Here is a 13,432-nt window from a genome sequence, read left to right as displayed (position 1 = left end):
TCTCTAGATACTGCCTTTCATTCATGCAGATGACTGAGAACCAGTGTTGCAGAAGGCTGCACATGTCTAGGGAACTGGTCGGTCACATCTGCCACCTGCTGCAGGATTTGGCATCACAGGTACATGGAGGGCATCCACTGCCAGTGGCCGTGAAATTGACAGCAGCGCTCAATTTCTATGCCAGTGGCTCCTTTCAAGGCTCCACAGGTGACCTCTGTGGGATATCACAAGCCTTCACCCACAAATGCATCCATGAGGTCATGGATGCCACCTTTGCGAGGGCACACAACTTTGTGCATTTCATCCAGGACCAGAAAAGCCAGGATGCAAGAGTGATTGGATTTGCCCAGAACTCAGGTTTCCTACAGGTGCAGGGTGCCATCGACTGCACTCATGTGGCACTCAGATCACTGTCGAAACAAATGGTCAGCTATGTCGACTGCAAAGGCCTCCTTTCTTTGAATGTGCAGCTGGTGTGCGACCATCAGAAATGCATCCTGCAGGTCTGCGCACATTTCCCAGGGACTGTCCACGACTCCTACATCCTCAGTCACTCAAAGATCCCTGAAGTCTTCCAGGGTCCACAGAAGATGCAGAGATGGCTCCTCAGGGACAAAGGCTAACCACAGAGGCCGTGGCTGATGACGCCCGTGAATTGCCCTGAGACTGCAGCAGAGTAAGGTATAATGAAGCTCATACTGCAACTCGCAACTTGGTGGAGCAGACCATCGGGATAATGAAAATGAGGTCCCGGTGCCTGGACCGGTCTGGTGGAGGCCTGCAATATTGTCCACAGAGGGGGTCACACATCATTGTCACCTGCTGCACCCTTTACAATCTGGTGTTGCAACGGGGAGAGGAGCTGGCTGAGGAGGAGATGCAGGAGCTGGAGGTCTCCTCCAATGAGGAGGACGCTGACAGGGATCAGGGTGAGGAGGACCTGGAAGGCGATGATGATGTGGATGAGGCACTCGCACTGGCCAGATGAGGCAGACATGCTCAGGAGGCCCTCATAGCTGTTAGATTCGTGGAGGATGATGACAACATGCAGTGAGGAGACACTACAGATCCTCATATCGCATCTGTAAATGTTTGACTCCAGTCTGGCTTATGGCAGCGCACATAATCTCTGTGATAATGCTCCTGTCATGGGCTGAAGCCGATTGTGAAGTTCACTTAGGATGAGATTGTCAACCCTCCCACAATCAGCGAGTTAAATCAGGTCAACTGCTTGGCACCAACTCCATGGCTGCAAAAGTGGTTCATGTCCGGGCAGTGAGACTCTGTCAACATTACCATTGTTTTCAATGCTTTCCAAAAATACCTCTATGATACCTCTTGATGTTAATGACAGAAGAATGAAGAATGAGGAAACACTTGGCAGGATTCTCCCCTCGTCTGGCTGGAGTGGCAGGTGGCCCGGGAGCGGCTGCGAAACATTCCGCCACCCGCGATCGGCCCCTGACTACGATTTCCCACTGGATGGCCAATTAACGGCCAGGCAGTGTGAAACATGCACTGAGAGCCTCAGCACTGCCAATGTGGAAGTGGGAGAAGCACGAGCGCTGAAGTTTTTGTATGTGAGGGGGAATCGCACACTGAAAGCTCCCTGAAGGCACAGAGCTGCCTCAGAGAGCTAAAGGATTTTCAAATGAAAAATAAAGATTTGAAAAATAAGGGAAACATATGCCCACATGTGATCATTCACATGAAGAGGGACATGTTAAAAATGAGTTAAAATTTTTTAAAAATTGGAAAGCTCATCCCACCCGTGGATGAAGTTTCGCAAAAATGCAAAGGCCACCTGGCCTATTCACCCGACCATCAACTGTAAGTTTGGGTGGGAAGCAAAAAATTCCACTTAATTTTCTGCTTAAGGGCTTTAATAAGATTCTTAACTGTCGACAGGCACGCTCCCGACTCCCGCACGCACCTGCCAACCGAAATATCGTGCACTATTTCACACTATGCTGTGTCGGCACGTTACCACACGCTGAGCTGTAAATCCTGGCCTTGGGCTTTTCATTGTTCGTTTCTCCATTTCATGCTTTACTCCTGTTACATGTTCTTTGTAGAGGAAGTAGAAAAATCATTATGATGAAACACTGTTCCAGATAAGCCTTTGTTTTCAGCACGTAGGTGATGAGGAAATTTCTTCTGAAGGAACTGTGTTACTTTCATTCCGTTGAGTTCAATGAAATAACATCAAGTGGAGTTTACAACAGATGATCAATCTAAACTGTCAAGTAATAACTGTGACAGCAAAGTTAAAATTAACTCCACTGTCTTCAGGGTAAAGCCAAGAAACACCAATTAAAAGTATATTGTACCCTAACAGGTTGTGATTTACATTGTTCATAAAAATAATGAAAGGTGATGTATACCAAACCAACCATGGTGTAAATCTAACTGCATGTATTACAGACAATAGCAGATATTGGAGATTAATCTAATTTCCAGGAGAATGTTTAGAGGATGGATTTCAGTGTCACAAATCTGTTACCTTTTTTCCTGTGCTTCACTCTGAGGGAATGAAAGTTCCACAGCTAGAAGTCACAGGTTTTAAAAAAATCTATCAATTATGAAGCAAAAAAGTGCTTAAAATTGTCAAGGTTGCATCCTTTTAATATATAAAAAAAAATCAACATTTTCCAGAGGTGCATAGCTTGACAATATCATACCTTCAATAAGTTAAAAACTCCAGCCAGGATTTTTCAGTCCAGTCTGCCGTTGGACCAGAAATTCCTTCCCGAAGTTAACAGACCTTTCTTTGTTCCGTCACATTTTCTGTCCCGCTTGTGATGATTCCCGCCACAGGTGGAATTGGAAATTCCTGTCCTCTAACTAATTTTTGTGGTATTCATTTATTGGGCCCTGTATCAAAGTTTTGAAGCTGTTGGACAGCTTTTGACATTGTTCTAGGTTGAAATGTTCATAATTGCCTCTTCCAAATATTCATCTAAGAATGTTCAAGTACTTTAAGTCGTGAATATGCTGCTGTATAATAATATCATCACGTCATCTTACTTTAGATCCTGTCCATTGTGAGAAAATGACCCACAAAAAGTTTCTCGAAAGTCATGCCAAATTCTCACAGTAATTCCAGTCCCATGCATAAATTCCTCAGAATGAGTGCCTGAGGCAGGACCAAATTAAACACTTCTACTCTGAGGGAGATTACCAATTATTTGGTAAGGGAATACCTACCTAACAGTAACCATAACATGATTGCATTAAACATTTGGTTTGAGGGAGAAAAGACTACCAGGTGTTTCTGCATTAATCTTTGAAGATGACTTTACTGTTAACAAAGCAGCTCATAAAGCGTTTGAGATTCTGGACTCCATAAATAGAGGAACAAACTGCAAAGCAATTAAGTTATATTCACTATACTTTTCAGGAAGGATGCGAACATTTTGAAGAGGATACAGAAGAGATTTATTGGAATGGTTTGAGGGATGAGGGATTACATTTATGAAGATGGACTGGCAAAGCTGAGATTGTTCTCCTTAAAGCATAGAAGGCTAAGGGGAGAAATGATAGAGGCATTTAAGGGTTTAACTTCAAATAGGTTGAGTAAATGAGCGATTGAACATCTTAAGGTTAGTCGTACTGAATTCTATATTTAGGAAACTCATTTTAAGATAGGAGAACTTGATTACTCAAAATGCCTGGGAGATGCTCTAAATAATCACAGATTATTTGGGAGAAGATTCCCTTTACCATGGAATCCATGCATCAACTCAAGAGCTTGAAATATACCATCACTGCAGCTTTGCTGCTCTGTGCAATATGAGCATAGTTCTTTCTGTTGGCGATACATCCTGAGGAGACTTCAGCTTCCTACAGCCACTGTGACTTCTGTTTGACATAGATACCGAGGAGATCACACCTAACTGTGTGGGGCGGCATTCAATGCCAGTGGGATTGTAAGTGACTTTGAATTTTTTTGCCTCCAGCTCATTTCAGGTCATGCTTGGAGACCTGAGTGGCATTACGCAGCCTGCAGCACACCACTGCATTAAGGTGTTTACAGATGCCATGTTTAGAAATTCAGAGCAATTCATTGCCTTCGCCACTAATCACAATAATCAGATGGGAAGAGACAGACTTTGTGGCCATGGCAGGTTTACCAAGGGTCCAAGGTGTAATTGACTGCACCCATGTTACCTTCAAGGCACCAGTAGGCCAGCTAGGGGCCTGTATTACCAGGAAAGGCTACCATTCAATGTGCAGATAGTCCTTGACCACCAGCAGTGTATCCTGCAGGTCTGTGCAAAGTACCCAGGAAGCAGCCATGATTCCTATATCCTCAGGAACTCCCAGGTGCCAAGCATGCTGTATTGGACGTGATGTTTTGCAAGAATGGCTGCTGGCTGACAAAGGGTACACTTTAAAGGAGTGGCTCAAGACACCAGTTTGACGCTATGCCCCTGATATAATTAAAGCCATAGCACAACCAGGACCATCATCGAGCAGGTGATTGGTCCCCTCAAAATAAGGCCGGATGCCTTGACAGATCTGGAGGAGCTTTCTAGTGTGCGCCTTTGAGAGTGTCCTTGATGGTGGTGGTTTGCTGTGCTTTCTGCAAACCTGGCACTCCAAAGAGGAGATCCCCTGTCAGAGGAGGAGCCAAGGGAGAGTATCCATTCCTCTGAAGAGGAAGAGGAGGGAGAACCGACACAGCCAGATGTGCAAGGCCCTGCCAAGGACCGTCTGGATGGGTGTGAAACAAAGGAAGCTCTAATCATCCAGAGATTCCAATAGCTCAGCTATCAAAACTTCTTCTCATCTTGTCCACTGTTCCCTCCTTCTCCCTCCAACATCACCAGAAAACCAGGTTCTCTTCTCTTAAAATCACAAAAGCCTAAACTATGTTACTCCCCTGGTTGCAATTTAAGACTTAAGACCATTATTATGATCTTGTGAGGAGGGGTGAAATGTCTCCCTTATTCTATCACCCAGGTCCAACCATAACAGGGCTTTTTGTGAACGTAGACAGAATGTGCTTTACCAATCCTGTAGGAGTGCCACTATTTACACTTTCAAATTATAAAGAATTCATTAGACAGGTTTTCTCTGGTTAAACAAAGAACAAGGCAAGTTTATTGAAACGATTTCCCCGAATTGAAAAAAAAGGACTAGGTAAATCGCAACCCCCATTCACATTTCACAGGCATTTGCCTGGGCCCACACACACACACACAAATACACACAAACAAGTAGAGGTGGTAGAATAATACGATGGTATTAAGGCTTTTTTACAGTTCATCAAGAAGATAAAACAAAGGAATATACAGTTAGCTGTCCTCTTGCTGGTCTCGATATGGTGATTCCATGTTGCAGCATTTGTCCAGTTGTCTTCCTGGGTGTGGCTGTATGGAATGTATACCCATGTTTTATTCCCAAATGATCTCAGTTTACAGTAGATTTCTCTTCTCAGGGTGGTTACTTTGCAAATCGGTACAATACTTCCAAGAAAGAAAGAGAAAGCAAAAAGCTTTTACAGCCTGTTTCAGTACAGCATTCTGATGTCTCTGTTCAGTAACACAGTCCCTTAAAGTCCCCTGCTGGCTGTATATTCCAGGGAAATTCTACTAGTCTATGTCTGCTGCAGTTATTGTTTTTAGAACAGGTAATTACATTTTGATGTCGCAACTCAGAAACTTTTCAAAAGTTTCAGGATAATGCCAACAGGGGATGGGGGCTTTCATGCTCCCGAGGGGGTTGAGTGTCTATCTTTTCCATCCCACTTGATGGAATGCAAGCTTGTATATTGTAGCCATTAGGCAGTCTACATTGTCTTTAAAGGTTTTCAGCTTAATTTCAAAATTCAGCCAGAAGAAGAAAAATTAAAAATGATATCTTTAAAATAAAAGCACATCCTCATAACACCATCCATCTCCATCCATTTTATGCACAGTAAATAAACCAGTGTGCTTCTCTAGGATGTTCAGCTAACTTATCAGTTATGTATATTGAACCTTATTGTCCTTTGTAAGTAATACAGATGATAAACTCACCCATGTGAAGCGAAGTCTGACTGGTGTGGGGTTTTTAAAAATTATTTGTGGCATGGTGCATCCTGCTCCCTTCCACCCCAACCCTTGCTTGCAGCTGCAGTGGAGACAGGCTGCTGTCCCTTATGCCCCTTTGTCTTTGGTAACTTTGGTTGCCTCTCTCTGGTTGCCCGTGGCCATGAGGGCCCCAGCATGTTGGGTGCCTCCTGTACAGTGGTATAAGGCCCTTCTGTTGCTGCAGGACTTGAAGGCATCTGTGCCACTGGCAGAGGGCCAGAGTGTTGGAATATGCTTTTCAGGGATAGCAACACGCCATCACTTTAAGGGAAGTGTGTCGATAGGTAAAACAACTTTTTTCCCACCTGCTACTGCACTTTGTGCAAATCTAAGATGATTCCACCCAAAGTGATGGAGTGCAGGTCAGCATACATACCCACGGTTCCTTCTGTAATCTTCTGGGTTTGGCTGTCCAAGACAGTCATCAGTCTGTTAGTGGAGGAAGTCGTATGTTCTGCTGAGTAGCTGATCACCGTGCCCATAGCTAGGGTGGGCACCTCCTAAGTCAGTGCCAGAACATACAATGCCTCTGGTATCTCCACCACATATCCACACAACATGTCCAGCACCAGCCACCTTATGGACAACTTCAGAAGCTCATCACCTAACTGTGACTCAGCATCTGGCTGTCCTCCAGCACTCCCCCAACTGCCAAAGGCCTGCACAATCTCAGTCTCCATCAGCAGCATGTGGTTCATCAGTTTCTGGTTCCCTTAGTTCTGAGGCGTGAATTCCCACCAAGGTGCTCATGTCTGTGCCAGTACTGTGTATGGAGCAGGAGTGTGACATTGCACTCTCTAAGGCTTCCTCTTCCTCCTCAGAGTTGGACCTTTGGGACTTTTGGCAACAGCAGTCAATGGCACACCTGTGCAGGAGACAAAACTAGGCCATCTTCTACCTTCGCGGCAAGTGCACAGAGACATATTTCCACATTGGCAACACTTCAAACATTATGAGATGTTACTCTTTGCTTGGATTTCACTTCCAACATGACACTCATTTCTTCATGAGGCATGAAAGCATTCTCAATCAGATACCACCAATGCCTCCTTCATAACAACAGACCAGGCATCATACACTCTCCCCTTATTCTGGTAAACACCTATCTCTCTCAATTGCGCATGGCCCCCTCCTGCAGTTTCATCACTCCAGGGCCTTTCTCATATCTCACCTCTTCCAATCCACCAGTCCCACTTCCTGTCAGCAAGCTGCAACTCCTCTTCTTTTATTGGCGTGAGGTTTGGCACACTGCCTCCTGTCTTGCATCTTTCTTGGGCATTGTGACATTATAAAGATTTTGAATCTCCTGCATAATCATTCCTTCACACATCTGGCCTCTGAGAACTCCACAGGCTGAACAATCTGCAGCACCAAATGACCAATTACATCAAATGACCAGTTACAACTTCTTTCAATCCCTCCCCATCCCCCATTCCAAAACCCATTCATAAACCTTGGAATCATGTACAGTGGCATTTGTGCATCATTCTACCTTGCACTCCTGTTCAGTGCACAAGACGATATACTCATGGAGCCTCCCCACATCCTTCCATGAATATACACTTCTATAATGGAGTCCGTCACTGGCAGATCTTAAAAGTCATTGATGCATTTTCTGCACTGTATCCAGGTTCTCTCGGTGACCGTAAGATAGTTGACCTCCACTGCTGTGGTCAGGCTGGGAAGTCTGCTCTTTCTGTCAGTGTGAAGGAATAAAGGTCAAATGGCATTGAATCAATATAGGAATTTTAGGTTAAAAATGATTCTTCTGTAAAACATACAGCAAGCTGCATTTTTTACCAAAGGGCAAAGCTAGCTTGCAAACATAATGTGGTCAACTAAGATAAAAGCAAAAAACTGCGGATGCTGGGAACCCAAAACAAAAATAAAAATACCTGGAAAAACTCAGCAGGTGTGACTTGAAATATTAACTGTATTTCTCTGTGCAGATGCTGTCAGACCTGCTGAGTTTTTCCAGTTATTTTTATTTTTGTTTCTGTAATGTGGTCAACTCCCTTTACAACAACATGAAGTTACTGATAAATACACACATCTAATAAATGGTATTCTATGATTCTTGCCATGAGACTAGCACATAAGCTGCAATACCAGCTCTGACAAGTGAAACCACAAAACAGATAAATAAAATGCTAAGCCCCACATATTATTATTTCACTTGACACTGTTCCTTGACTAAACAACATTGTAGTGTCCAGTTTTCAGGGGCAGAATTTTGCCCTTGGCAGGTGGGCTCGGAAGGGACAGGTGCCGGTTGCTGCTTGCGATCGGGTCTGGTAGGTGATTCCACACTGGTGGGCCAATTAAGGCCGCCCAGAGTGAAAGGCAGCTGGGGAAGCTCCGAGAAGGGGCGGGCAGAGGCATGATGTCCGTCGAGTCCTTTGGCAATTCAGCGGCCAATTCAAAAGCGTCCCAGGCAGTCCCTAGAAGGCTGCCGTGGAAGGACGGCTCCTGTACTCTTGCTATGAATTTGAACGCGACTGGACACTGCAGGCAGGAGGGCAGTCAGCGCTGCATTTCTCCGATGAGTGCTTCGCAGTTCTCCGGGAGGTGGTGGCTGTCAGGAGGGACCCCCTTGTCCTCAGAGATGGGAGGAGGCGGCCACCGCAGCTTACCAAGAGGGCAAGGGAGGGGGAGGTGGCATCCCTGGTAAGCAGCCACAACGTGGTGAGGCGGACATGGGCGCAGTGTCAGAAGTGCTTCAATGATCTGTTGGGATCGGGAAGGGTGAGTACCGGGTTGGCATGGGTCAGTGTGGAGAGCAGTTAAGGGCTGGCCATCCCCCCATTGGACCTCAGGGGTGTTAGAGTGTGAGTGGCAACTATCAATGATGCCGAAGCTGGCCAAGGGGGTGAGTCTTGGCTGATTGGACTGACTACCTTGTGCCTCGAGGGGCACACCCAGGATGTGCCCTGGAATGTGCTCCTCAGGTGGGGTTGGCCAGGCTGCAATGGCAATACAGGTACAGAGTAGACTAATCAATGAAGCTATTAATGTATTTAATATTTTGGAACATATTTTTCTTTTAAAACAGAGGTTTGGTCTGTGGGTATGTCTTAATTGGATTAAAGCCAGCCTGTCTGGATGCTTTGATGTACAAGTTTTGATATGTAAGAGAGATAGCGTGCATTTGCATTTTTTTTGAATAGAGCATTCAATAAGTGGGATGAAAACTTGATGCCTATCTAGCAGATACCAAGCCATATGTTTATATTACTAATAAAATTGGTACTATGAAAGGGGTTTCATTGTTAAAAGGTGAAGTTCAAAGAGGTTGTTGATACAATTAACATTCATTGGGGCTGGTAGGCATAACTTCAGTAATTTTTGGGTGTGCAGGCAGATGCAATGTAAGATCAAAAGGCAGCTGCAAGCCTCCAACTGGCTCCACAGTGAAAGTCACCACATTTTGAATTCGTAAGGTGAAAATACTTTGCCTGGTGTACGGTTAAGTCTGTGGATTGTTGTTGCCTTGATAGAGATTAGGTTGGGAATTTGTTAAAAGTTATGATAGTAATAATTTGTAGCCATGTGTACATATATTTTAACCAGTGTAAATTAATAAAATGTTTTATTTAGTTTAATGTAATAGCTCAAACTAGTGGTCTGATTCCTGAGTTTAGAGTCGCATCTCAAACATAACACTTAATGTTTTTGATTATGACAGTTGTTTAAAGTTTCCCTCTGGGATTTTTTTTAAATAACCCCACTTTACCAACTGCATTCGGCATAACAATGACTGATACCGGTCTGAACTAAAATTCGATTTTAACGTATACAAGAACTGGCAATTTCTCAAGTTTTACTGCTTTTTCCTTCTGGGAGGGGAGATTATTCAAATAATGTTATTCAGCTGGCAGAAGGCGCTCCTTAACAGGTGTTTTGGCTGCTGTTCAAGGAACCAGTGGGGTGTGAATATACAAATTAAGATCCCTGAGCTACCTATTTATGTCACAACCTTGAAGGAGGCAGTATCAGCACAAGCACAATTTCTACAAGTAGTGGACAAGCAAAACAAGTTACTGAAAATGCAGAGCAAGGCAAGCGAACTGAAAAATTTCTATGAAAATAATGGTTACCTTACAGGACATCACATCCTAGACAAAAATGAGCTTGCACTGGCCACTCAGAATTTTTCAGCTTTAGAAGATAAATTTGGTAAGTAAGAATTTGTATGCCAGTTATTAAATGGTCCTTATAATGGTCAACAGCTTGTAGAAATTGGAAGATCTGGAAATGTGGCTCCAAATTTAATTCAGTTATCTTTGATAAATATCTGCCATCACTTTCAATAAGAAAATGCTTCTTTAAAACTTAATTTAACTTAGATATTTGATTATTCCTATTGTGTGTATTTTAGGTAAAGTATACACCCAATACAGCCTTCACAATGTGCATTTACAGTACAAGTGGGTGATGGATTTAGCTGCCAATCCTTTGGTCCTCCAAGCCATTATTGCAGTTTTGGGGCCCAATGTCATTCTGCTTGATTCTCGGTTTATCTGTAAGTATCCAGCCTCCGATGTCCCTCACAAAAACGATGTGGTCCCCTATGTTGCCTGGCATCAGGACATCAGGTGAGTCAGGTATTACAGTACAGCAAAACTATTAAATTATGCTTCTAAATGTGACTGTTGTTTAACACTTGGGCATTATAATTTTATACTGTTCTTCTCCAATAGATATTGGGGCTTTGACGGAGGATCTGTAGCCTCCGTGTGGTTGGCTTTGGATGACGTTGATGAAGAAAATGGGGTTCTGCAGGTTATTCCAGGTTGGGCAATGATCATTTTGATTATATTTTCCATTTTCTGAGCTCACATATAGTCACATTGGAACAGGAGAGGGCCATTTAGTCCCTCTAGCCTGTTCTACCATTCAGTTAGATCATTACTGATCTGGACGTCAACCCCATTTACCTGCATTTGTTCCATATCCCATGATATGCTTAACAAACAATCTCAGTTTTGAAAATTTCGACTGACCCAGTAGCCACAGGATTTTGGATAGGAATTTTGAGATTACCACGCATTTTTTTTTATCCACTCTTGGGTTTGAGTGTCATTGGCAAGACTACCATTTATTGGCATCCCTACTTGTCCTTGAGAAGGTGCTGGTGTGCCACCTCCAACTGAGTGACTTGCTAGGCCATTTCAGAAGGCTCTTAAGAGTCAACCACATTGATGTGGGTCTGGAATTCCATGTAGGCCAGACCAGGTAAGGACAGCAAAGTCCACCCTGATTTCATTTTGAAATGACCCAGTTCAAGTTTTAAGGTTATTCCCCTTGCTCTGGATTACAACCCCAGAGGGAATCATTTTTCTGTAGCAACCACATTGAATCCCTTCATTATTTTAAAGAGCCCAATAGATCTTCCCTCAACTTTCTAATGTCAAGGAAAACAAGTTTATTCAGCTTGTCATTATAACTTAATCCATTTAATGACATTTGCAATTTTCCAATCAAATGGCACATTTTATAATTTTATAACAAAAAAATTATAGGTATTTCTTAGAGGGATAATGCTGTGCTAAATGATACTTACAGGAAGCCACAAACTAGGCCTACAGGAACATGGAACAAGTACCATTCCTGGAAACATGTTGACATCAAATCAGGAGATTCCCGAGCATTTGGTTGAAGCTGAGAAGGCTGTTTTATGTCCTCTAAAAGCAGGGCAAATGTCTGTAAGTAGGAGTCAGAAATTAAAAATAAATTGGACTGAAAATATATCAAATTCCTGCTGTGTGTTTAACCTGATTGCCTGTTATTTAAACTAAAATTCTTTCAGATCCATGATGGTTTGACAGTCCATTTCAGTGAACCCAACATGTCAAACAGGCGTAGATGTGGCTTTGTGATCCGTTATGTCCCCACTACTGCTTATCCTATTGAAGTGAGTATTTAACTCCACTCTATGTATAAATATGAAAAACACACAAACCTCAATGGCTTGAATCTTACGTTCGTTGGGCGTGTGCGATCAGCAGGCCCGGAAGCAGACGCGAAATGCGCTTCTGCCCGCGATCAGCCTCTGAACGCAATTTCACGCTAGCTGGCCAATTAACAGCCAGCCAGCATGAAACCCGCGCTGAGAAAGGCTCAGCGCCGCCGGTAGGGAGTGCAGGAAGAGGGTGGCGCCGAGAAAAGGGAGGGTGTGGGCTTGTGCTCTCTGAAGGCTGACGGCTGCGTTGGAGCTGCAGTAATTTAAAAATGAAATGAGCTCAATAAACTGCTGCAAACTGTGACAATACTGTAAATGCAAGATTACAAGCAGATCATCCCCCAAACTTATTTTATTTAACCCTGAACATTTCATCCCACCTGAATGTAGTTAGTAGTGAAAACATTTGGCCCATCCACCAACTGTAAAAATGGACGGTCCATGTAAAATCGCTGACAATTGGCTCCTTGATGGGCCTAATTACCCATTTAATTGTCTGTGGGCAGGCTTCTGACTCCTGCATGAGCCCGCCGACCGTACCGCTGCTTGTGAGCGTGATGACATTGGGATGTGTGCCCGACGTCTTTTCGTACGATTTCATGTGATTCCAGGCTGGGCACGCGCCCGCACAAACAGTATAAAATTCTGGCCAATGTCTTTTATGTTTGTTATAGCAGCCTACCTGAAATTGTTATCAGAAATAGGATTGCCAATCCTCCTGGATTGCTGAGAGTCTTCCACAAATAACAGTTGATATTCCAGGTGTGAGTGTGGCAACCCAGGGGTAATATACTTTGAATATGTGATTCACGTCTACATGACTTCATGGTCCATCATCTCAACTCCCGATTAACACCATCCTGCCTGCTGTGGGTTGTGAAGCCAATCTGGTGGCAGAGCTGGGCTTTTCTGATGCAGTTAGATTTAGACAGGCTGCAAGAAGGATTAAAATACAATTGATTGTTAATGCTGATTGTTACTATTTTTTTTCAGGATGCGGACAGACCCCGTTCTTTCCCTGCGACAGTGCTAGTAGCTGGAACTGACAGGTTCAACCACTTTCGAAACAATGCGCCAGATAACTTCGCTAAAATATTCTGAGAAAATTATAGCAACCTCGAGTGATTGTTATAGAAATCTTGTAACTGAAGACATAAACAGTTGTAATATATAATTGCTGTAAAAGTGATATTTCTTACTGGACTAAGGAATCATAAATGTTCATATATTAGAGTAAAATAATAATACTTGGTTGTTCATTTACAAAGCTGTGGATTCTACAAATTATAGATTTAGACACCATTACATATCAAATAACTGTATCTGAAAAGTTTTAAATAAAGACCTTTCTGGAAGTGTGAACATGATTGTCACTAGTCTCCTCTCAGATCCT

General features: G+C 43.4%; 1 protein-coding gene and 1 long non-coding RNA gene across 2 annotated transcripts; one reads left to right on the top strand and one right to left on the bottom strand.

The window, feature by feature from the left end:
• Window positions 1–5,073: 5,073 nt before the first annotated feature.
• LOC121282366 lies at window positions 5,074–12,181 on the bottom strand. Its single transcript, XR_005944049.1, has 3 exons — window positions 12,040–12,181; window positions 11,641–11,780; window positions 5,074–7,773 (listed from the first exon to the last, which is right to left on the bottom strand). It is a non-coding gene; the product is annotated as an uncharacterized LOC121282366 (long non-coding RNA).
• Window positions 10,018–13,209, top strand: zgc:174917 (uncharacterized protein LOC565650 homolog). The gene is made up of 6 exons (XM_041196085.1): window positions 10,018–10,253; window positions 10,456–10,672; window positions 10,778–10,869; window positions 11,643–11,782; window positions 11,887–11,991; window positions 13,033–13,209. The coding sequence occupies exons 1-6, from the start codon at window positions 10,124–10,126 to the stop codon at window positions 13,138–13,140; spliced, it is 792 nt and encodes a 263-aa protein (XP_041052019.1). The 5' UTR covers window positions 10,018–10,123; the 3' UTR covers window positions 13,141–13,209.
• The last annotated feature ends 223 nt before the right edge of the window (window positions 13,210–13,432 follow it).

The sequence above is a fragment of the Carcharodon carcharias genome, chromosome 9 (genome assembly GCF_017639515.1).
Source record: "Carcharodon carcharias isolate sCarCar2 chromosome 9, sCarCar2.pri, whole genome shotgun sequence".
In the NCBI taxonomy this organism is placed as follows: Eukaryota; Metazoa; Chordata; class Chondrichthyes; order Lamniformes; family Lamnidae; genus Carcharodon; species Carcharodon carcharias.
Note: the sequence above shows the minus strand (reverse complement) of the source record. Positions and strands in the feature narration are given on the sequence as shown.